This window comes from Patella vulgata, chromosome 6 (genome assembly GCF_932274485.2).
Source record: "Patella vulgata chromosome 6, xgPatVulg1.2, whole genome shotgun sequence".
Lineage (NCBI taxonomy): Eukaryota > Metazoa > Mollusca > Gastropoda > Patellidae > Patella > Patella vulgata.
The window spans coordinates 16,344,335-16,370,865 of record NC_065884.2 but is presented as its reverse complement, the minus strand read 5'-3'; the positions used below and the strand labels follow the sequence as shown (position 1 = coordinate 16,370,865).

The 26,531-nt window shown below is 37.5% G+C and overlaps 1 protein-coding gene across 2 annotated transcripts; it reads right to left on the bottom strand.

Annotated features, from left to right (window-relative positions):
* Positions 1-2,875: 2,875 nt before the first annotated feature.
* Positions 2,876-22,975, bottom strand: LOC126823659 (medium-chain acyl-CoA ligase ACSF2, mitochondrial). 2 transcript variants are annotated; one of them, XM_050552622.2, is made up of 19 exons: positions 22,822-22,975; positions 21,968-22,043; positions 21,096-21,279; positions 19,631-19,765; positions 18,382-18,432; positions 15,805-15,878; positions 15,199-15,267; positions 13,926-14,049; positions 13,497-13,592; positions 12,521-12,684; positions 11,957-12,048; positions 11,546-11,616; positions 11,146-11,253; positions 10,834-10,982; positions 9,807-9,954; positions 8,087-8,139; positions 7,856-7,913; positions 3,149-3,220; positions 2,876-3,020 (listed from the first exon to the last, which is right to left on the bottom strand). In XM_050552622.2, exons 2-19 carry the CDS (start codon positions 21,985-21,987, stop codon positions 2,952-2,954), a joined length of 1,737 nt encoding a protein of 578 aa, XP_050408579.1. In that variant the 5' UTR covers positions 21,988-22,043; positions 22,822-22,975; the 3' UTR covers positions 2,876-2,951. The 2 variants fall into 2 exon arrangements, with proteins under 2 accessions (XP_050408579.1, XP_055957998.1); XM_056102023.1 differs by lacking the exons at positions 2,876-3,020; positions 3,149-3,220 and having other exon boundaries at positions 7,781-7,913.
* Between the last annotated feature and the right edge of the window lie 3,556 nt (positions 22,976-26,531).

The following is a 26,531-nucleotide window of genomic DNA, read 5'->3' as shown; positions in this document are numbered from 1 at the left end:
GAATGACACGTGTATATAACACTAGTGAATATTGTTTATTACGCACTGTTGGTTTTGATATCATACAGATTAACCGCGTCTATGCATACAGCGTGCTCGACATCATAATAAGAAGGCATACCTTATACATTATAAATCTCGGAATAGCATATACATGTACGTACTATTTAGGGCGAGGTCACACAATTATGAGGTCAAGTAACGGTCAGGATTATGTGTCCTATTTGTTGACCCCTCTTTTTGCGGGTTCATTGATTTATGTAACAGTTCAACATCCACATTTCTTGATCACTAGTACTGCACTTCAACTTGGGGTTTTTATCCCTTCAATAGCATTTAAGAGTGATATGTAGTTATTTTTTAGGTAATTTTCGTAATTTATTACAACAATTTCCTTTCAAACAAACCATTGCACCGTTTGTCATTCAATAAAATGCACTGATAGAAAAAATCATGTGTTTGTTTGGGGGTTTTTTCCTCTCACATCGTGACGTCGCGATATTCTCGCCCTTTGAATGACGCGAAATCGCCCCAAAAAATAGAAGATCAATAATTGAAGTGGCAAAGCCAGATACGCCCCAATCGAAATATGTCGCCTTGAAAACTATTACTGATTTTGCCATATCTTTGGGGAGTTTTACAATGTCCCTAGGGGTAATTGACCGGATGCTGAATGCATGATCTGTTTCTGCTGAAGGTAGTAATTGGGAACACCTGCCACCGGTGGGGCAAACATATTCTTAAGTGTCAGAAGAGACCCGTTCCACTGTAGTCGGAATACCTGGTTATGTTCAGGCTTTATGTACAGTCCCATTTAAAGAGAGCTTTTTCTTTAGACGTCTTCCCTAGCTCTCCTCTCCCCGTCTGCTTCATCCTTTCTTTCTTCTTCTACCCCACCCTCCCTTCTGTCTATTCTAGTCCCTTCCTCCTCACAACGGTAACTGGGTCAGATATTACGTGACGGCATTATGATGTCACAGTATCATGATACAGTTCAGTGTTGAAACTTGGGAAACTGGCGATGGGTATCGTTTAGCGACGCGTTTACTTTCACAACGACTTGATGGCCAATGGGTGTACAGACGCCACAATTAAAGCACACGTTGACAGAGTCGTCGATTGTCGTGATGTGGAGGACCGTCGTCTACACCATGAGAATTGGACTTGTATTCGGGCATGGCAAACTACAGGAAGAACTCTTTTTTCAGGATAAGTTGGCCGATGGAAAGGGCATATCAAGTTGACATTGATACGGCCATAAATAACGAAATTATGCCACAATATATTAAATAGATAATTACATAAATATTTCGCCTATGCATTTCTTTTTTGACGGAAAGTAGGATGTTAAAGTCCATTTCATTTCATTTCAATTTCTTTTCTGACAAGAGTATATTTAAACAAACGCTTAGTGTTCAACCACAAGGTACACTATCTCTAGATTCCACGCAATCAGATTCATTTTTGTGTTAAATTGCTGTGCATAAATATGTCCCTGTGTTTATGTATCATGTCTGAAGACCTACTCGGAAGACCTACTTCTTACATCAATTTTATGAAATCGTCCATAGGATTCTGTACATCTATTGTGCTTACTATATTAATCAGGTTACCTTATAAGCAAACTGTTTCCTTTCTCAATTATTTTTTTTATTTTCACATGCTCGTTTAGCGTATTATTACATGAATTACAATTCATGTTTCTGTCTTGAAAGAAAATGAAATGAGATGGGGTTGAACATCCCACTGTTCTGCTACGACTGGGCTAATTAAGACGGGGATACGCTATACAATGCGGGAAATTTTGCCCGGGCAATGGCGCTAAAGCCTACATTTATATTGAATTCCAACTGTCACGGGGTCTTTTACGTGCACGTCAATGGGTGCACTGGACCTAGGTTTTCGTCTCATCCGAACGACTAGACAACTGTCCTTGTCAGGCTCCCCATCCTGCACCAATTCCAAGGGGAAACTACGTCGGAAAATCCCGATGAACTTTCTTGGCCAATGCAGGGATCAAACAAACGACCTCCAGGCTGCGAACCAGCGTCTTATCCATTTAGTCTATCTTGAAGATCTGTAGTACTATATAAAACAACCCCGAATACAAAAACAGAAACTTGTTCATTTATCCGCTTCTATTCAATACATGAGTTTCTCAATATTCTTTGAGAAACTATACGGGAAAACTGCCCATAGACATAGACAGAACCAACAATACAGGTACAAACCACGCTTGAAAAACAAGCAAATCAAAACTGTTCTTATTTCAATTACAAATACAAGATGTACACAACGCTGAAATGGTTGATTTGGTTTGTAAATATCTATCAAAGTTTAACATATAAACATACTGCCGAAGTGCTGTTTCTGGGGATTGTAACTTATTCCAACACTAACGACGAAAACTCAGATAAATAGTTAAAATTGTACTTTTAATAAACGAGTGTCCAAAACTGGCTAACGGTCACAATAACGAGATAGGTATCGCTAGGGCGAGTCGGTCACCAGACTAAAGTTACAGTAGAATATAGAACATATATACAAGCTTAGGAAAAAAATAATTATATAATATTTGATCAGAGATATTAAATTGTACATAGGAAACAGATGTTTAAATACAGAAGAAGATATCGACATAGCAAGAACGCGTGTTAATTATAACTACGTAATATATATCGTTACATTAAGTATAAACCCAAACAGTTAAAAGACTTGAAAGATTAGCGAGATATCAATTCGGACATTGGTCAATTGCTATTTTGACTAAAATTAAATAGTAATAAAATATATAGAAAGACACACTATAGCAATACATTCAAAAATGAAAATGAAATGAAATGGAGTTTAACGTCCTACTGTTCAATACATTCAAAGATAACAAAACTATGATTTTTAAAATTAGTTAAAAAAAATAAAATAATATTTTGCATCACATATACTGTATTTATTTAAGATTTCTCTTTCTTCATGGTTTCTATTTTCTTTACAACGATATTTTTCAATTCTGCTCTAGAAACCTGGTGATAAAAAAAATAATATTAAACATTATAGTATGTTCATATAGATATTAATATTGATAAATTAGTTAGAGCTTATCGGTTATTTTAACTTGAATGGTATAAAATCTATAAACGATGTAACCCACCTTATTTCTAATACCTACAACAGGAAATGATTCCATAATAAAATAATAATTTGGTACATCTCTACTGTATAGCTATAAAACATAATATTAAACGATTAGTCCAGTCCACTTATAAAGTAATAATCTGGCACATCTCTACTGTATAGCTATAAAACATAACATTACAAGATTAGTCCAGTCGATATATACATGGATATTTTTACCTTCAAGACTACATTCAGTCGTGGATTTTTTCCCCTTCAAGGTCAGGGCACAACAGCGATAATTTTTCAGCCACACATAGACAAGTCATGGTTTGGGGAGGTTGGAAAAGTTGGGACTTTTATGAAACATTTTCTATTTATTTTCCTAGAACACTAAAAGTTTATCCTATAAGATTGTATTCTGTCATGCTTTTACTAAAGGAGTTCCACAAGATATTGGACACATAAAGTATTTCCTATCAACAAAATTTGCTCGGAGACAATCGTCACCCAAATATTATATAAGTCTAAATATAACTTCCACTAATCAGTCAGTATAATTTACCGCCTACTCTTCGTCGTCCAACTATCAAGAGTTCTTTTACGTGCATATCAACCGCTCGGACATGAGGTTTCCTAGTTAGGGAGTTGGTGCCTTATCGGTATTGGGGATAATAATGTATTCAACCGTACGGTATTCCAAGATAAATCGTCGGTGATCAATACTAGCTGATTACTAATCGCTAGTCGAATGGCTGTAGGTGCTTCGGCTGTACCCGCACCTATAAAATGTTGACTATAAAGTGATTTGTGAGGACTATTTACTGGGCGGGTGACATTCATAAATAACAGACAGAAATCGCTTCTTTCCGAATATAATTGCAGTTAAATGAGCTTTTAATCGTACTAATTCTTTAATATTTTGATAATAAAGAAAATGAAATGAAATGAATTGGGGTTTAACCCAATCTTGGGCGAGATATCAAATTTGTTTGATTTTTTAATATGATGTTTAAAATGTCACGAAATTGAAGTTTTGGTAGTTTAAAATCGGTTAAATTTTAAAAATCTGTTAATTTTGGTCATTTCAAAGGCTGTCCCAAAAATGGGACGCTGCCCACAAGAGGGTACATGTTTTAATAAAAATATAAACAATGCAGTGGAAATTATAATGACGGTTTAACAAAGAAACAACTAGTTTTTATTTAGATCAGGTAATTTATTTCATTTCTAATTATATTTGTATAAAATATCAAACGTTAAATAATGTAAAATCCCATGTAGGCTAAAGTCCCATTTTGCTGTATATTTTACTAAATCGCTTTAACCGGCGTTAAAAAATTACAGGTGACGGAAAATTCTTCTGGTTTATTCAGACATATTCTCCTACTTATTTATTCTGGGGGTTGAATAAAAATATCGGCACCATTTTAGGTCTTCCTCATCATCCAATATCTGATCCAAGGTTTCATTTATACGGAAGCGTATACGGGTCATGCAAAATTTTGTAGAAGGCCTCGAGATCCTGCGATCCTGTGATACTTTCTCGAGATCTCAATTTAATGTTCTCGAAATCCCCTAATAAATTTCTCGAGAATCTCCCATCCTGCGTTAACGATCTCGAGAATTGGAGTTAATGTTCTCGGGATCTTGCCATCCTGTGTTAATTTTCTCGAGATCTCGGGTAATTTCATGTGTGTGCGTAGTTTTAACGTATTCTCAGCGCCCCACAACCTGTTGTTTACCCCCCCCCCCCACCCACACACACACACACGTACACACACTTTCCCGAAAACCTTAATAGCTCGGAAAAGCCTACAGTTTTTAACGGTTTTGTTTCAAATTTTGTGTTTTAACGGATTTTCGATATTCAGTGTTTCGCGACAAGGATGACCCCTGTTCATTTTCAGCAATATAAGATTTCTGTCCCAGAGAGATAACAAGCAGGCGAACACGATAGAGATTAGATTTCTTGATGAATGCTAGATCCTTATACAATTTATTAAACAACCAAGTTTTCCTTTCGAATAATCTGCTGTTGATGCATAGATGCTGCGTGGGTGTATCTCCACACTTTGCGTGACTATCGTTCAAATTTCTTTTGAATCATTAGTGTCACAAGCAGAGGAACCCTATTTATTTTCGGCGGAACAATGAACCTTATTGATTTGCAGCGCTCCCTGAAGTTTTGTTATGGCGTTATTCCTATTTTCCGGTAAACCTTGTGAACGCGTTAGAGCCCAGAGTTTTTCAAGATTTTTTATTTAAAATCTGCTCCGAAGCATTTGTGCCACAAGACAATAAACTCTTTGTCTAGCTTTATTCTAAAACAAAATATGGTCCGAAAACCATGCAGAATATAACATTTTCAATTAAACGTCACCCACACATTAAATTGAAAAAATTTAACAAGCAAGTCTGTAATTCAAAGCTTTACACATTAAAGATACACAGGATGTCAGTACCGGTATCTCAGGAAAATTATCAGGGGATTTCGAGAACTGAGATCTCGAGAAAATTACCAGGTGATCACGGGATTTCGAGAAAGTATCACAGGATCGCAGGATCTCGAGACCTTCTACAAAATTGTGCATGACCCCTATACGCTTCCGCACATTTACACTCAGTAACCTATAAAAATTCATGTAAATTATACAAAACACTATCTGTGCTGTAAAATTGAAAAATTTCACTATTCGGAACTTAGCATGTACAAAATGGCAAATGTGAAAAACATGCCCTTTAATGGGCAGCGTCCCAAAAATGGGACGGAGTTTTTTCAGCTCACTAAAAGTAATCTATTTTGATTATTCTTGCACAAAGTCATATTTGAGAATCTAGAACACATAACCTTTTATATGATCGTAAAATTTTCCCGAAATATATACTGTAAAAGGATTACTGACCTTTGACCTTTTTGACTTTCGCATTTTGCAGGCTGTGTCATTACGGACGCCATCTTGGAAAGGGAGGTAACTCCATGTGACTTTTTTTCTAGTCAATGTCAATTAGGCTCTTTATGTATTATACTAATACTGTTACTTTAATAATATCTTGATTTTCTTTGTTTTAATTTTGATTTGTAGGGTCGTCCCAAAAAAGGGACGCTGCCCTTGAATGGGTTCGTCCTACGGCTCTGCTCGGCTAATGAACACGGGCATACGCTATACAGTGTACTACAAAGGAAATTTTGCCGGAACGGCTGAGCCACGGCCTACTCTTATATTGAATTTCGACAGCTGTCATTGTCAGACCCCCCTTCCTGCACCACTGACAAGGAGAAACCAAGCCGGAATATCCCAATACTTAGCCGCCGTGTCTACCTTAATATTAAAGGACAATATTGGTGCCTGTCATTATCACATATGTGATAGAGCTGGTTAAACACATTCCAAATATAATTTTATGTCAGAGATCATTGCTACGATAGCTGAGTAATACAGTTTTTCTAAATCGGAAGTGACGAACGCCAAAGGAAAACACGAGTCGCCTCTCTATATAACGGACTGATGTGACGAATGATAACGGATATACGGGCAATTTCTGCTCACTAATAATTCCTTTGAAGACCAAAAGTTGTTGTGTGAGACTGTGAGAGGATACCTGACAATTCATAAAAAGAATTGACTGTCACTAGATAACTGATAAGTGAACACGAAAGAAAAACAGAAAAAGTCCGTGCATTACCATGTTTTCATAAGGTATAGAATGAATATAAACAAGGAAATGTATGGACTATTTCTATTTTTCTCGTGTTCTCTTATCTACATTCAATTACTTTATTGAATCGTCAGGTATCCTCTTACAGTCCCATATAACAACTTTAGGTCTCCGAAGGAATTTTTAGTGAGCAGAAATTCGCCCGTATATCCGTTATCATTCGTCACATCAGTCAGTTATATAGAGAGGCGACTCGTGTTTTCCTTTGGCGTTCGTCACTTCCTATACAGAAAAACTGTATTACTCAGCTACCGTAGCAATGATCTCTGAGATAAAATTATATTTGGAATGTGTTTAACCAGCTCTATCACATATGTGATAATGACTGGCACCAACATTGTCCTTTAAAGAATAAGTACAATTAAAAATTTAGAAATTCTTACAGTTCATCTCGCTTTAAACAATTAAAAACTTTTATTTTGGTAGCCTGTCAATTCAGAAATTAAACTAGTGTTTTCGAACACCGTATTTGAGATATATAAAGGTTTGTAAGGTTCAGTAAATTTATACATGCCCATATTATATTATGTTTCAACTCCATGCAAAGACTGGGTGTGGTTGAGTTTATAAATCAATAACATTATTGATACTTCAAGTTGGTATATATGAGGGTCACGGTGGCTAAGTGGGTCAGACGCTGGCTCGCTAGCCTGGAGGTCGGATGTTCGATCCCTGCATTGGCCGAGAAAGTTTATCCAGATATTCCGGCGTGGTTCCCCTTTGTTGTCAGGGGTGCAGGACAGAGGGCCTGACAAGGACAGATGTCTAGTTGTTCGGATGGGACGAAAACGAAACACCAAGGTGTACACGTACGCATTGGCCTGCACGTAAAAGATCTCTTGACAATTGGAATTCGATATAAGAGTAGACTGTAGTGCCGCTGCCCGGGCACAATTTCCCTCATAGCACACTGTATGGCGTATGCTCGTCTTCATTAGCCCAGTTCGGAGCAGAACAGTAGGATGTTAAACCCCATTTCATTTCATTTCATTTAAGTTAATATAAAAGAGTTACTGTAAAGTACCTTTTTTTTACAAAATGTTTCTAGACCTTCCTCATCCAACGAATCACCATCTTTCAAACTGAAAAAATAATATGTACGATAGTCTACGTGTTAAAACAAGGATATAGAACAAATTCTAACTATAGGATAACAGTAAATTCTATATATTGTTCTAAAGAACTAATCATATCATGTTATTTTCTGAATGCATCAGGTATTTGTTGATATTTTCAATCAATAAATTTTACTTACACCACACACAGACAAATATCATCTCCTTTAATATCATGTGGTACACCCACTACCTATAATAACAATATCATGTGTTACACCCGCTACCTATAATAACAATATCATGTGGTGCACCCAGTACCTATAATAACAATATCATGTGTTACACCCGCTACCTATAATAACAATATCATGTGGTACACCCACTACCTATAATAACAATATCATGTGATACACCCGCTACCTATAATAACAATATCATGTGTTACACCCACTACCTATAATAACAATATCATGTGGTACACCCACCACCAATAACAATGGTGTCATGTGGTACACCTACTATCTACAATAAAAATAATATCGCGTGGCACAACCACTACCTTTAACAATGATATCATGTGGTACACCCAACTACCTATAACAATAACATCATGTGGTACACCCACTACCTATAACAATAATATCACATGGTACACTTACTACCTATAACAAAAATATCACGTGGTACACATGCTATCTATAATATTAATAACAATAATAGTATCATGTGTTACACCCACTACCTATAACAATAATATCACGTGGTACACCCATTTGGGGGTTGGATGGTTGAATGGTTAGCACGCGCGCGTTGTATCATACGATCTGTCATTGAGTCAACTGGCGGGGTTTCGATTCCCCGGTTGTACGTGAAATAAAATTGAGCCATGTGTTAGTCCCGAAATGACCTAGTTCGTGTCGAGTGGACGTTAAACCCCATTTCTCTCTCTCGGTACACCAGGGGCGTGCTGGCAGGGAGTTTAGGAGGACGGTGTCCTCCCAGGCCCCCATTAAACAATAAGTCCACCCGTATAAGCGGGCCCCCCTGAGAGCTCTAATTTTCACGCGGAATTTTCAAACCATGCACCAAATAATGAAAAAAGTAAAACGATATGGATAACATTCATAAAGAATACACGTGGTTCTAATATTCTTAAAAAATACATGTACTTTAAATAAAGTATTGCAAACTCAATATATAGATAGGCCCACGGGGGAGTTGGGTTTAACGTCCATTTATTATAATTAACATTTCTATTCAATTAATTCTCATAGGCGCAGGGCTCTTTTGAATTGTGGGAATCCGGAGCAGGGGCGTGCTGGCAGGGAGTTTAGGAGGACGGTGTCCTCCCAGGCCCCCATTAAACAATAAGTCCACCCGTATAAGCGGGCCCCCTGAGAGCTCTAATTTTCACGCGGAATCCCCTCAAAAAATTGAGAGTGCGCACGCGAAAAATCATACTTACACAACGATTAGTAACCAGACCCCCCTACCAGCCCGGGCCCCTTCGGGGCCATCACGCCCCTGCGGTACACCCACTACCTATAATAATGATATAATGTAGTACATCCACTACCTATAACAATAATATCATGTGGTACACCCACTATCTATAATAACAACATACTAATAGTAATAACAACATCATATCACAACAGGTTATCGCAAGATATAGCTTATAGTTATTCGGGAGGGACATGTTGTTGTACACATAAATGACCCATTTGCAGTAAACGACGCTGTTCGGGCAATATTTCCCGCATAGCACGTACTCATTGGAGATGAAAAGTGTGATATTGAACCCCATTTCATTTCATTTCAAATATCAATATAAATACTTAGAATAAACTGTCCATGTTGACATTCATATTCACAATTGGACGAGCTGTGTCCAAAAATAAAATAATAATAAATTACCACGGCATCTTTTACTTTAGGATGTGTCTTGACAGTATTTTCTATTTCACCTGGATAGACTACGTCACCTTTATTTTTATATCGTATACAGTCTGACTTCCTTCCTATGTACGTTACGTGACCCGTTTCATCCATTTTGCCCAAATCTCTGTAAATATAAAACTATATGAAGCTCTCAAATGTTGCATGTGTATGTAAAAGAGTTGACCTGGGACGGATCACTCCTCCTTTCCTTTAAGAACAAAGGTGAGTTCATCATCCGTCCCTGAGATGCTAAACCTTTTTTAAAAAGGACTAGACCGGCTACATGTTACTCCTCTTGGCCATCTATTCAAACACAATCCCCCTTGTTACGTGCGTCATTAAACATAAGACTAGTCAGTCATCTACCCACTGACTTCACTGTTAAAGCCTCGAATTCCCTTCCGCTTCAAAAACATGAATATTTAATAAGACCTGGGCACTCCTTTATGAATGTAGATGAAAATGTTAGCAGAAACTATAACGCTGAGGTGATGGTGGGGGTGGGGTTGGGGGCTATAATTGGCCAAACTGCAGGGATAATAATTACTAATGAAAGATAGTTTCATTGAAGATGAAATGCTTTCGTGATGGCATTAATTCACAATTAATAACATTAGACCCTTATCTTAGTTCCACAGATCTCCTAAATATAGCCAGCTATGTACGACAAGAAAGCGTTTGGCTTGTGGAACTCTTGTGGTAAAAAGCACCACGGTGGGGGGGGGGGTTGTATCACACAGGGAGATACGGGGTCCTGAGAAGACATTTGGGAAATAATTGAATTTTTTTCTTTGTCCAATATCTTGTGGAACTCGTGTGGTAAAAACAAACACCACATACTCTAAATATTGATGAGATTTATTTAGTCGAACTTTTGTCATTCTGTCTATGTCCAATATCTTGTGGAACCCTTGTGGTGACAAATTCCACACAAAGGTCACCTACCCTTACCATAAATGTCACTTTCAGTTTTGTGAAAACTTAAAAATATTTAAATATTTACCCCATGTGGACCCATCCGGCCTTATCACAAACGGTAACAACTTTTCCGTTATCCATTAAATAACCATTTGCCACCGACCATCCTTTTAAACAGATTTCACCTACGGTATTTATGGGTACTATAGAGCTATCATCCCCTATCAGTTTTAGCTAAAATAAAACAGAATGTAAATATTCGCGGGTACATTAGTAATTAAATGGATGTGAACTTTACCAGAAGTGGGGACGGATAGTACATCGTAAAATGAATCTAGCATAAGTCTAGATACATTTTTAACAATGAACGTATTGATATTAAAGTAGAATATTTTACCTCTATATGAGCAAAGGGATACCCAACGGTTTCTATGAATTGTTGTTTAGTTGAATAGATCGGAGAAGTTTGAGTTCCACCTAAACATTCGGTACCACCGTATACTATCTAAAGAAATAAATACACTTATTAGTTATAGATTTGCCATGAAATTATGTAACCTACAATATTAGATATTTTTATTTTGACGGTGCATTCTCAATCAATCGGCTTCTAGCAAAATCAGATACAATGACTCCCCAGTCCCCACCCCAAGAAGAAAGCTAACTTTAATGAGTATTATGTTTATCCGATATTGCAAAATCACAACACAAATTAACTCGTCAAATGAGACGTGGTATCAGATTTTCTAGTGAGGTAGCTGTAATAAGCAACGGTTAATGGTTGATAATGAACATACTGTATAATCTGGCTTGTTTTTCGCAAACCATTGTCTGAATTCTTTACTGATGATCTGGGCTACTAAAATACCTTAAATTACAAAACGAAGAACGGTAAAAAGATATACACAAGATAACCATAAACTATACATAAATTTTACACATAGTGGCGTTACATGCATATACTGTTCTTCAATTTACAAATCCCCGAAGGCTTTATTTAAAGAGAGATGGGGTTTAAAACCAATTCAACCCAAACTATGGCATTTCGGGACTACACCCCATTTCTGATTACCTTGAAATTAGTTTCATCTTTCTTAAAACTTCATATTTCTATATACTTTTACCTGAGTGTAGAATCTTGCATATATATATAAATTTTGTTTTTGGGCAGATGTTTTTGAAAAGGACAATTTCAGAAAAACCCTTACCGGATTTCCACGAAGAAACATCATAGTCACTTGAAGCTGGGTGACCTATCAGTGGGGTGACGAAATACGGGAATCCTTGAAGTGTTTCAATTCTGAAAGTATAATCAGGAGATATTAACAAAATTCACGATGTCAGTATTCCCCAAAACATAAAACCGTGGATAATTATTTAACTTCAGAATCTTTTAAACGAAACGTGGATTTTGCCTTTTGGCTGAAAATGCTGTGCTTAGAACTATTAGTGAAATGGTAAGACATAATCGCCACCCGTTCATCATACGTGATCGATATACTTCCGCCGTAACAGCCACGCCTTCAAGGGGAATAACCCTATTCAACTTTACCAAAGGCAGCTAACTCTGTTCCCCCAAATTGTTAAAGGAACGGATATACTACTACTCGCGAAACGGCAACAAATGGGAAACAGGTTTGTAAACTTGAAAGTACAGAACTAGGAACAGTCGTGTGTGAGTTTTATTCCCTATTGACAAAATAATCGCAATTATATTTTGTTGGTATTATATCTCACGATTAAAAAAGACTAGTCATTTAAAAACCACTTACTTTTCATCTTGTATAAATTTTAATAATGATAGTGGATCTGTTAAACTGGTGGACGGCATGACCACACCCACAACACCATGTCTCCAGTTACATATGGGAGTTAGACTATCCAGTAGTAATGTAATGTCGTCAAGTTGTCTACAGCAAAATGCGAAGACCACCCTCTGTAGGATTAAAAGAACCTATGTTGATCCACTATATCACGATGTCTTCTACTTAAAGTGTTGGCTCAAAAACTGTCGTATTGATGTCATAGCCAAAACAAATCCCACTTAAAGTTTAACAGTCGAATTGATGTCGTAGCCAAAATAAACCCCAAATGAGATTGGCCAAAGACATGGTGTACTACAGAAAATCGTTATTATCCATGTGGTAGAAATGGTTAAACAAATACCAAATATAGTTTTAACATAGTGATCGTTGTTGCATTGGTCCATAACGAAGATTTGAAGATTTGGGAAGTGATGCAAATGCAAGTCAACGGGTAGAATGTAAGTAGAATCAAACTAGGTAATGCCCGGACTTTTCTACTTTTCTCCCGTTTTTAAGATCCCATAACAGTCAATTATTTTATAAATAGATTGTTTCGAACAGCTAGCCTCTCCCAACCTCATGTAACAATTCTTCGTCTTCAAATCAATTATCAGTGAGCTGAAAGTCTTCTTTAGTCAGTAACAATAACTGTTTGCCTTTATTTGCATCACTTCCTGATTCTTCAAATCTCTGTTACGCATCAGCCGTAGAAAAGATCTCTATGTTAAACCAATGTCCTTTAAACTGTTTAGATCACAATACATATTATCTAGTAATACGACAGCGTGGTATTGCTGAGGAACAAACGTTTATAGAAAGACAGCAAGATAACGCACCCGACCCATATTCACCGACCCCTCACCGCAGTAATATCTGCAAAATATCCCAGAATTTTCGACCGAGAGTATTTAATTCCTTACACTTCTTAATCTACAAAGCTTACCTTTCTGTTTGGATTTTTCCTGTTCTCCCCAAATATTGCTGAATTGATCAATGTCCGATGACTTAACAAAACGACTTTGAATTTTCCTGTTGTTCCCTAAATACAAATAAATAAATGACGTGGCGGTATCAGGGAACCAGACTATTTTACATGGTTTAGCGTGTCAAAAAGAAACTATCTTGAAACTGGTTATTAAAATTCAACTAAAACTTTGGACGCGTGCTATAGGAGGAGTATGCATACACTGTCTGTTGCATCGAATCAGCCACTGGTTTTGATCTTATCGACTCGTGAACTAATCTGTGGGTAGCACATGCTCTGAAAATGTATAATGTATTTGTTTGAACGGGTTAATTTATTTTACTTACTGAAGTACACCGAATCTATTTGTTTCCTTGGCTATAAAGAATAGATTCTTTTTTTACTTACTGAAGTGCACTGTAAATATGCGGTGTCCGTATATACTACACATCTTGCTGCCGATGCCAATTGGTCTCCTGTTTTCAAGACGTCTCCAGAGTTTAAAAACTGTTCATACGTATAAAGTTCATCACTGAAAAACAATAATTACATTACAGTTACGAAAATCTTGTTTTCTAGCTGATTGTTTAAATGTTGTTACTTTTAGAATACATACATTATACTGGATGTGATGCTTGGGAAGTCTCAATCTCCCAAACAGAGTTGTCTTCCCTTGCAGTCCAAACTATCTCTGCTAACGGCTCATTTGACTACGCCACCAAGATTCTTGGTGTTGATGGACAATGATCAACAATACGATGTAAAGCAAATAAATGATAATATATTTAATACTATTACCATATTTAAATAGAAATGGGGTCACAATTGCAAAGTAACAATGTATTTACAAATATTACAGGGAAATCTTTCGCGTAAAATTACAGGGTTAAGTGGTCGGAAATACGAACTGCGCATGCTGGATAGCGAGACTTGTGTGGAGAGTGGGGAAGTCTAATAGCCCTAACCCGCTCTTCCCAAACTTCCCCGTTAGACTCCCAAAAGTGTGCACTACTTCCAGTACATGTTGCATTTACGGAGTCAAGAGATCGGACCTAGCCGTAGACAAATCCAGTCTCTGTACTGAATTTTTAACTGGACGGGTCTATACTACTGCAACCATTCTGGCTATTCAATATAATTATCCAACTATTTGTCAATATTCCTTATTAACTGGTTTGTAATTATGTTGTATAATTCGTTTTCAGTTTTCTTCTGACGGAAAATAAATGTTCGATAATTTGTAACCCTTTTAAATTATGTTTAACCACACAAAAGAAAAGAAATAAAATCATATATATAAAGCTACAAAACCAGAAACAAAAACATAAAGACAACGACAAATCAAATCAAATGACGTTTAACGTCCCACTTTCTGCACCAAGCAGGTTAATGAAGACGGGCATACAGCATGGAATTTGCCCGGGCAACAGCTTTTCGGCCTTCGTTTCAGTGCGTTCCAACTGCCATTGGTTCTTTACGTGAAGGCCAACGTGAACACAGGACCGCTGACTATTACTAGGATCAAACAGGGACCTCATGGTTAGTCACGGCCTTATTTGGTGAGTTTGTAGGCAGCGAAACAGAATTTAGACACTAGTAAGTCATCTAATAATGTGAAATAATTTGGGGACCAGCTATAAGAAGTAAATTATTTTTAATACCACAGTAATTATGTACTCACCTATTTAATTGCGGTTCAGTTATCTTTTCTGGTGTGTAATGGATTGTTTTAAATTTGATATCAGAGGAGCTGAAAGTGAAGAAGAAAAATGAAATGGTCGATTTCGTTGAATAATATTTATGTTGATTTCTAAAACCAGTAATGAGAAATAACAGATTTTCTGTTCAACTGTCGACAAAACAAGTTAAATATTAAAAAATCAGTAAACAAGCCGTCTTCTGCCCAATCAATTTTTTTTTACCTAGACCCCAGCAGGTTTAGCTCCTTTAATTCGCATCAAAAGAAATTTAAATCTTTGTCGTCTTGTCCTTATGTATCAAATCTTAGCCATGGTCAGCAAAGAAACTGCATGAATTTTAGGTTCGACGTCAGCTATTTAGAAAAAAGTGCTTGTCAGTTCGTAAGACAAATCTTAAGGTTCGTTCTATTTTTTAGGATTTACCCCAAGTCCAAACGTGGGACCAAACAATCTGTAAGCTATAGAACACATTTTACCGTCCACATAAAAAGATTTGTGCTATAGATATAAAACTTCAAGATAAATCCATTAATATAGAACCCATAAATAAAGACTATTGGAAACTGATCAGCAAGGATAATAATCACCTTGTAGTATAATCGCGGATACAACCTGTTAGGAATGCGACTTCATAACCAATTATTATAATACTTGGTCGTACCTATAATAAAACAACAAATAATTTTTTAAAAATATAACAATCTTTAATTTCAAAAAAAATAAAAACAGTTTTTAATTTTTCAAAAATATACTATTCAAAAAAAAGTAGGGGATATTTGATTTTTAAGTGTTATTAAAGTCACCTAATGAAACTGACGAAGAAACAAATGACAAAATGAAATGAAGTTCACATTCATCGATTTATTCCAAATGATCGTTAGACTAAGTAAGGCACAGACTGACCATTATAAGGGTAAAATGATACCCGGGGTCAAACAGCAAAGTTACCACAGCATCACAACCAAGTCAGTAACGGGTAAATCCTCCTCTGTTTGCCAAACAAGCATTGATCCGACGTGGCATACTCCTAATGAGACGTCTAAGGTCATTTTGGTCCAGATTGTCCCATTCCTGTTGCAACGCAGCAGCAAGTTCTTGGACATTGGCAGGACGTTGTTGACGTTGACGTAACCTCTGTCCAAGCATGTCCCAGACATGCTCGATGGGGGAGAGGTCGGGACTCAGTGCTGGCCAAGGTAATGTGGTGATGTTCTGTTGTTGGAGGTAACCTGTAACGATCCTGGCCCTGTGACATCTTGCGTTGTCATCCTGGAAGATGAAACGGCGGCCATGACGTCGTGCGAACGGCACAACATGGACTGCCAAGATGTTGTCCCGGTAGTACTGGCCTGTAACACGCCCTGCAACAACATGTAAAGCCGTTCTTCCAGCAACAGTGATGCCTCCCCACACCATAACAGAACCACCCCCAAATCGATCATGTCTGATGACGTTAACGTCTTGGAAGCGCTCGTTTCGACGACGCCACACCCTCCTACGTCTGTCCAAAAAATCAACAGTGAACCTTGACTCATCTGAAAACATCACATTGCTCCAGCGTCGATTATCCCAGTGTTGACGATCCCAACACCAACGACGTCTTGCCTGAATGTGATGATCTCTCAAACAAGGGATCACGCGAGGACGTCGGGCGCGAAGGTGGACCCTATGCAGTCGATTCCGAATCGTCTGGCCACTCACTCTCACACCAGTGTCTGTTTGAAGACGAGCGCTGATCTGATTTGCTGTGATGACACGATTTCTCAAGGCCAAGGTACGGATAAATCGATCCTGGGCTTGAGTTGTCGCCCTTGGTCGACCTGTGCGTGGTCTGTCCTGTACAGATTGTGTATCACGGTATCTGGACCATAGCCTGCTTATGACAGACTGAGAAACATTCATCGTCCGCGCCACAACCGCCTGTGTTGTGCCGATCTGTAGCATGCCAAGGGCACGTAACCTTTCATTTTGGGTAAGCCGACGCATATCAAAATTTGTTTTCTGGTCACTAAAACAATTAAACTGATGTTTCCACCCTGGAATTCAATGCCACAATGACTGTAACATTCAAAGTCAGAGTCGTGCAAATCTTGGGTTGGACACCCATGATGATCCCAAGCATCACCTGCATTCCATGCGGTAGCTATTGGTGCGTTTGGGCGTCACATGTAACTGGAAATGTTTCTTCTGTTAGGTTCTATAGTGACTTTTTTCGTAGTCATTTGCATATTTTAGTATTATGCCCCCAAAATCAAATATCCCCTACTTTTTTTGAATAGTATATAAACAATTTTTAAATTTTTATTATTATTATTATTATAAACATTTTCTTTTAAATATAAACAAATTTTTTTTATAATATAAGCAATTTCTTAAAAATATAAACAATTTTTTAAAAATATAAACAATTTCTTAAAAATATAACCTTTTTTTTTCAATAAAAAAAAATAATAATATAAACAAATTTTAATTTAAAAATAATATATATAAACAAGTTTTAATTTTAAAAAAATATATAAATAATTTAAAATTTTAAAAAAAAATATAAACAATGTTTAATTTTTCAAAAAATATAAACAATTTTTGATTTTTAAACATAGTCATAAGGTCTGTCATTGGGTGAAGTGGCGTGGTACCGATTCTCCGTTTGTACGTGGGTTTTCCCCCCAGTCCTCTGGTTTCATTCCACTGCTAAAGATCTCTACACGCAAGCATATTATTGAAATAAAATTGAACCATATGTTAGTCCGAATGGTGGATGGCCGAATGGTTAGCAGGTGCGTGCTGTTTCATAAGGTATGTCATTGGGTCAACTGGCATGTTTCGAATCCCCAGTTGTTAGTGACAAGGAGAATGGTCGCCTGTCCAACCTCCTGGGTTTTCTCCGGGTCCTCCGTTGACCTCCAACTGCTAAATACCCCTACGCGCAAGCGAATTATTGAAATAAAATTGAATAATGTGTTAGTCCCGAAATGACCTAGTTTGTGTCGAGTGGACGTTAAACCCCATCACTCTCTCTGCATAGACTATTTCAAACACAGACTGAAGGTCAATTTTTCCTCTAATACAACGAATGATAAGGTAAGATCTCCTTATGAGATTTGAAACTGTATACAGATCATTATAAAAAGCATTGATTGTTACAAAATTGAAAAGTTCCATACCAAGTTGATCAATTCAATGGTGTTTTTCTCTGGTGGTTCAAATAAAAATGGCTGAAATATAGAAATATTGACGAGTGAAGCATAAGCATTCTAGAATTGCCCAGCCACTAGAAATGAAACATTCAATGGGTAGCAAAATAAAGAGCATCGATACCTGTCACATTTTATTTAATGGCAGATTCAGTGGACAGTGAAACAAGAATATTTAATTTTCTGATGTAAAGAATGATGGATTTTGTAGACAAGCCACAGGAAGCTAAAAAAACGACATATGGACAGGCGGTGGAGGGTCTAAGTTTTGCGGGTCCTATACCCTACAGTCCAGTCAATGAGAATTTGCTGCTAAATCCAGATTCTACCTCAAATATTACCTGGACTATAGATAATACATTCACTGTCTATTAATCCCCTATTAACCTAGGGGACCACGGTGGTTAAGTGGGTAAGTGCATTGACCGAGAAAGTTCATCGGGATTTTCCGACGCGGTTTCCCATTGTCAGCGGTGCAGGACAGGGGGCCTGCCAAGGCCAGCTGTCTAGTCGTTTGGGTGGGACGGAAAACCTATATCCCGTGTACACACTGGCGTGCACGTAAAATATCCCTTGGCAGTTGGATTCAATATAAGAGTAGTTCATAGTGCCGCTGTCCGAGCAAAATTCATCTCATAGCACATTGTAAGGCGCATGTCCGTTCTCGTTAACCCAGTTTAGGAACAGAACAATAAGGCGTTAAACCCCATTTTATTTCATTTCGTTTCTATTAAATTATTCTACCTGGAATTTCACCAACTTGTATAGTACAATGGTTATGTACCCTGTTAATTTCTCTATTCTATGTAGTAATTATAATAAAGAGAGAGAGAGAGAGAGAGAGAGAGAGAGATGGGGTTGAACGTCCACTCGACACAAACTGGGTCATTTCGGGACTAACATATGGTTTAATTTTATTTCAATAATTCGCTTGCGCATAGGTGTCTTTAGCAGTGGGAGGAAACCGGAGGACCCGGAGAAAATCCACGAGGTTGGACAGACGACCCTACTCCTTGTCACGTACAACCGAGTAATTATAATAAAACTAACTTTTTAAAACATGAGGATTAAAGTCTTGTCAGGGCGCGTTCGCAATTAGGGATCTTGAAGTGTGGATCCGCACCTTTTGACAGACATTCACATTTGGTTAAATTCTTCCCAAGCAAAATGTTTACAAAATATAATTGTGTGTTACTTATTTGTTATATATAATTCTTACAGAGAAGAACTGTGCCCCAATACCAACAGTACCATGGAACATGACAAAATAATCACAAGTAGAAACACCAAGTACCATAACGACATCTCCTTGACTAACACCATGATGCAATAATGATCTGGAAAATCGTTCACTCTAAAACATAAAAAGTTTAAGCAAGTACCACTGAATTAAAACTAACTTCCTTGGCAACGTTTCTGACAAACTATTATAATATTTTTCTTCCTAGCAACATTACTAACAAACTATTATAACACTTTCTTAGCAATATATCTGATAAACTATTAAAGATACATTATGGATGATTAGATAAAGAGCTGGTAGTTTTCACTATAATAGTAAAAAACTAGATAATGTAAAGGGAATTTGATGAAAATTTCAATCAAATTGATCCACCCTGAACCGAGTATTTAGCGATTGAATTTTGGGCCTAGCCTCAATCATTATTATTGCAGGGGATACGATAAAAAAAAACATAGTCTCGATTATCCATTTTTTATTTTATCAGAAGCATCAGGCCGGGTTCTAATCCAGTAAATATCACTGTCTCTAGCGATGCCATCGAGGGTTGATTATGGTCTGGATAAGTTAATTAATGTCTAAAGAAAGACCTGCAATTGGCAGATTTAGCTCTTGCATAATATATGTTTAACATTGATTTTTGGGATTTTAACACTTTGCATCGTCTATGCTGTGTTCATGTAGGAGAGGGGTAATATAGACGATATCTGTTTCGCAATCCCTTTCAATTTTTGAATAAAATATTGTTCCGTGAAGCACATGCTGATACAGCATACAGAATACTGATACAGAAGGAGCCTCAGACGAGTTATTTACCCCTGAATTTGATTATCTCGCTTATACATGATTATGAAAGTAGTAGTCTTTAGGCATAATATTAGCCTCGATCAGCTTGATGTAATTTTCTATGTTATACGCTCAAGTGCCACGAAGCGACGAAAAAAAAGTATAACCATCCGAGCCAAAATGGATCCCAGTCCAAACTGCAACACGAACCACGAAATATTATATAGCTTAATTAATGTTTTGCCATTTCTGTGAGAATGTGGTTGGCCCACCCACGATGGTATTGGTGACCTAGGTTCGATTCCGGTGTTGGCCGACAAGTTTCTTGGGATTTTCCAGTCTGCGTCCTTGGGTGTCATGGAAAAGCAAAGTGAGTTCAGATGATACGAAAATTGAATCTCCGTGCAGCACCTTCAAAAGATAGGTCGTAGCGCCGCTGTTGGGGCACAATATTGCCATTTTATGCCCATGGCTGTTTTATTAGACCGGTCGGTACAGAAACGTAAGACGCTAAACCCCATTTTATTTTAATTGTACCTTTGTAATTGAGGGGGGGTGTAAAATGGGGTGGAACGTCGACTCCATAGAAATTATGTCATTTTGGAACTAACATGTGAGAAACCCCATGAGGTTAGGCAGCCGTCCATAATCGTGTTACCTGTTCCAATAATGCTTTCAATGTAATTGAATCTTTATATTCAGGTATACGGTAAATAATATGTTCTGGTTTTCCATTAGCTGCTTCAACTAGACATTGTTTTATTGTTTTGGTTGATATTGGTGTATCAGTTTTACCATAGTAATAACTCTGATTTAATGGTGTTTTGGATGGAACACAGTCACTGAAATATAGAAAAGTGTTTTTCTACTAAATGAAATCAAATGAAATGGGGTTTAACGCCTTACGTTTATGCACCAAAGGAACTAATGAGGACTGGCGTCGTAGGAGGGAACTTATTGACAATTCCAATTGTTAAAAATTATTTTACATGGACGCCAAGGGACTCGGTTTTTTGCAGGCCCTGAAGTACGGACAAAATGAGAAACTATGCAGGGAAATCCAGAGGAAGTATCTCGGCTAACACCTTCTGGTTAGCGATACAGCATCTTACTCACTGAACCTTAGCTTCATTGGTATCAATATAGTTGGTTGTAAAGGTCATGTCCGGGGGTTGGAATGGCCTAGTGGTCTGTAGTGTCGTGCTGCTAGCTCTAGCTGACTGTGGCTTGGAGATAGGGGCACCTTCTCAAACCCTGGGTTTACTCCGGGTACTCCGGTTTCCTATGCGCTAAGATAGTAAAAATGAGACAACTTATCTGCGATATCACCAAGATATCACCAACAGCAGGGTTATGTCCACATCGTTAACCGTGTGTTCATGGCCAAATAATACCTGTTGTTCCCCGCCATTCGAAGAGAGCGGGCGTGGTTAAATGTTATGTCACTCATTTTGAAAGACAATAACTCGGCTTCTAGTTGAGATAGAATGTTCGTGTAGATGATGTTCATTGCGTGATTAATACTTTTACCTGATATCTGACTCTGTCATTGTTCTGGATACAAGATACCAAAATACAATGTGTTTCCTCGATGATCTCTTTCACGCTGAATATAAATCATAGTTATAACATTATGTAGTTTTGGTGACTCTCCGGGGTAAAATGGTCCATATCTTTGGGGCTACGGTATTGGCCAAATCTCCTTATGATGTCTCGATTTGGCATATTATTACAAACTGAATTTGTTAGAGAATTTATTTACTCTTGATATCATTTTAGTTATGAAAGCGTTTTGCCGAAAAGTTTTTATCAAACCCAATGTCACGGGATATCGCTCAAAGAAAATAGGGTTTAAAGTTCTACTGTTTTGCATCAACAAACTAATGAAGCAGGGGATGCGTTATGATGTAAGCTGTGGGGAAAATTTGCCAGGATGGCACTATTTTCCTATTCATAGAATTCCAACTGTCAAGGCTTTTTACACGGTTTTCCGACTCAGTGGGTTTTCTTTCGTACCAGGCCTTCCGTCCTGCGCCACTGACAATAGAACTTTGAACTTTGATATGGAGAGAGCGATGAGAGGGAGGGAGAGAGAGAGAGAGAGAGAGAGAGAGAGGGACACAAACGAGAGAACGCAAACTAGGTCATTACAATAACTAGCTTGAAAATCCTGGAGGTCGGACATTCGATCCTACCCCATGTCACGAACAAGTTGGGAATCGAAACCATGTCACTTGACTCAATGACAGACCTTATGATCAAACACTTACACCTTAAACCATTCGGCCACCCACTAGCTCCCTACTTTGTTGTGGAGAGTTATATAAGCCTTACATTACAACATATGATAACATATTAATCCAATATATATAACATACTCTTACCTGCTGACAAAGAATGTATTCGGTTTGTTTAAAACTACAATATATTTTGAATCTGGGTCTCCAACCGGTATGTCTATATCGATCGGTTTTGTTTAAAACCACTTATATTTTGAATCTGGGTTTCCAACGTTCAACCCTCAGATAGTATTCGAGATGTCAATATAAAGGACATTTTATACCAGTGCAGGTATATATATGTTGGTTTTGATAACATAGATAAAACGTTAGCTGGTTTACTCTATACGTGTACTAGTATAAGATGACCTTTATATTGACATCTCGAATACTATTTGAGGGTTGAAAGTCCGATAGTACATACATACTATGTAAGAATATTTTGACCTTGACTAATAATTGTTTTAGATTCATAGTAAAGCAAAATAAGGCATGAAGCAACAGCAATCTACCTGAATTAAACTAAATACATTTGTCACATGCCATCTTCGTTTTTTGGTCAGGAATGCAATGTGTCTGTTGACCACATTTAGGTGTGGTCACTATAAAAGGGAGTGGGGACATAGGCGTAGGAGCAATGAAAAATTCGACGACCTTTTCTATTAACGTTTAGGGAAAAAATATAACTAACTTATTTCTATGAGATCCACACTGCCCGAAAAGTATTTTCTCGTCTTTTTCTTGTCCACTGAATGCCCGAAAATATGCCCGAAGCTCTCTTATGATATGTATGCCCGAAAAAACGGTATTGATTTCGGGCAATTTTCTCTTATGCCCCCCCTGAATTACTTTGAGCTCCTACGCCTATGAGTGGGGATAGCATTCGGCAGAACTCACATCGCCTGTCACATCAGCCATATAATATTTCGAAAACCAGGACGATTTGTGACTAAAGCTAAGAGTTTTTATACAATAAAAAACACATAGAAAAAGAACCTGAACTGTAGTTATGGTTTTAGTCACGAAACTGAAGGCAACGCGAAGCCTAAAGATCGAATAGTACGACAAAAGATGCTGAACGTCATTAGCATTTATCGGACAATATTTAATTTTTGACGGCTTAATCCATGTTATATTTTACTCAAATTCATTATCCTACATTTAATTAAGTAATAAAAGAGGACCATCAAAAGAAAATGAAATGGGATGAAATTTAACGTCCTACTGTTCTTCTCCGAATGGCAGGGGCTAAGTGAGAGGAATGCAATGACGAACTTTGCGTCATGGTTTTTAATTTTCGCGGCCCCTTGGTTTTTGTGCCCCCTAACAAATGGCAAAAAAAACACGCGGTTTCAATGCGGATTTCAACATTATAATCATAATAATAATGCTCAACCAGTGTCAAACATATACTGTAGGTCAGATATGCTACAAATCGACTCTAGCATGTTCCACACAGTGCAATATTTGAATACCTGGCGGCACCGCCCCCCCCCCCCCCCCGACACGCACACACATATAAATATTGTTTTTGGATTTGGAGGCCCGGACGGGATCTTGTTCCTCACGCAAAATCGTGGGTTACCACGCCCAATATTCAATAGCCCAGTCGGAGCAGAACAGTGGAACGTTAAACCTCATTTCATTTTTGTCTATATAATGGTGCACGTACAGGACTGAATGGTTTTAAACTGACATTCCTCCATTTATATATATTCAAATTTTACAATATTGCAGTTTGCAAAGAATTCGAAATGACGATCAGTTGATTTCAGTAAGCTATGGTAAATGGGGCCATAGAAGGCTTACATAAATAATAATGAACCGACAAATAGGTCGTGGTTGTGAAAAAAATAACGTTACGAGTCTACGAGATGTCCTATTTAATGACCCCTGTGGACTATATATTCATGAGGGCTACCCTAGTGATACACGTAATCAAAAAAAAAAATAATGTTAAATCTTGTTGCCATTTTGAGTAGGTACAAAACAAAACCAGTGGCTGCCAGGCAGGATGCGCCCACATTTTGCAAGAGATGGATAGTGAACAATCTAAAAACAAACGGGATTTTTTTATAATCAGGGGCAATAATCGAGAAAGTAGAAAGTTATGGTCTGAAATGCGCACATATCAAAAGGGACTGAGATCTCGGGATATAAAGATATGTTTTAAGTTTCATCAAAATCTGATAAAAATCGTGACCTCTAGAGGGTCCACAACCTTCGTATTGCATACCTTTACACAATTTAAAATCGGGAAAAAATGCGATTTTTCGAACAATCAGGAGCCATAATTCAGGAAATTACGTTCGCATATGCGCGATTATCAAAAAAACAAACAAGATCTTAGTGTGTAATGGAGATATATATATTAACATATTGTTTTTTTTTTTTAAATCGGATAAAAAATGTGACCTCTAGATGGATCGCAAGCTAAAAACGTGATTTTCTGCACAATCAAGGGTCATAATTCAGGAAGTTACGATCTTATACGCGCAAATATCGAAAGGAACCGAGATCTTTGGGTTATAAACATGTATTTCAACTTTCATCAACATCCGATCAAATTGCGACCTCTAGAGGGTCCACAACATTGATATACCACATTCAAACGTTGTTTTAAATCGGATCAAAATTATGACCTCTATAGGGTCTACAAGCTAAAATCGGGATTTTTCGTACAATCAGGGGTCTTAATTCAGGAGGTTTTGGTCCAATATGTGCGAATATCGAAAGGAAAGGGAATCTTTGGGTTATAAACTTACATTTCAAGTTTCAACAAAATCGGATAAAAATTGTGACCTCTATAGGATCCACAGGCTAAAAACGCGATTTTTCGTACAATCAAGGAGCCATAATCCATGAAGTTCCGGTCCGATACATGCCAATATCGAAAGGAACCGAGATCTTAGGGAGACAAACCTATATTTCAAGTTTCGTTGAAATCGGATAAAAATTGTGACCTGTCCACAAACAATTGTGGACGTCAGGACATACCTCCACGTGAAAATGTGGGCGTACAAAAAATTGTTTTCGAAAATCGGAATCATAATTTGAAGGTTTTTTGTAAAATTCAAAATGGTGTTTAAACGGTTGAAAATGTTATGGGACAAGGTTTCATCAAATGAAAGATAATATCTGGGTTAACATCACAATATCTCATTTTCAGTCCACTTTTAAAATGGAGTGAACTATTCATATTCGGGGAAAATCGGAAGTCCTCGGTAATTTCGGAACGTTTCCGGAAACCGTCACAAAAAGTTTTCATATTCTATTTTGAAGGCATCAATGTGTTCCTTATTCCTACCAAGTTTCAACTTGGTACCTTCAATAGTGACGGAAATACGCCATCTTGAATCCAAAAAAATGCCGAAGAAAACCCTCGCAAATCTTTGAATCTAAAAGTAATCGAGCAAATTTCCGAATTTCGAACAGGTTTCAGTGAGAGGCCCTGTGGGATTCGTCCAAAGATTCCAAAAATGAAAAAACGACCAAGATCCATTGACAAATAACCGAGATATGGCTATTTATTTGTCCTATCCGTAAAACTATTCCGGTTTGTCAAAATTGGCCTATAATTTATGTTTAATAAACAGTTCCACGGAGGCCAACAATATCTACGTTGGCAGAATGTTTGCGCCATGTACAGTTTTGGCTGCAAACTGACTAAAATTCGGAGGGTTTGGTGGCCGAATGGTTAGCACGTGCGCGCTGTATCATAAGGTCTGTCATTGGGTCAGTTGGAGTGGTTTCGATTTCACGGTTGTATATGACAAGGAGTAACGTCCTCCGGTTTTCTCTCACTGCTAAAGACC

Excerpts from the sequence above, each read along its gene's own strand:
- LOC126823659 (XM_050552622.2), bottom strand. The coding sequence starts at position 21,987 with ATGACAGAGTCAGATATCAG. Across the intron at positions 15,879-18,381 it reads CCATTGAATTGATCAACTTG|GTACGACCAAGTATTATAAT; the intron begins GTATGGAACTTT and ends GTTTTATTATAG. Across the intron at positions 7,914-8,086 it reads GATATTTGTCTGTGTGTGGT|TTTGAAAGATGGTGATTCGT; the intron begins GTAAGTAAAATT and ends TTATTTTTTCAG.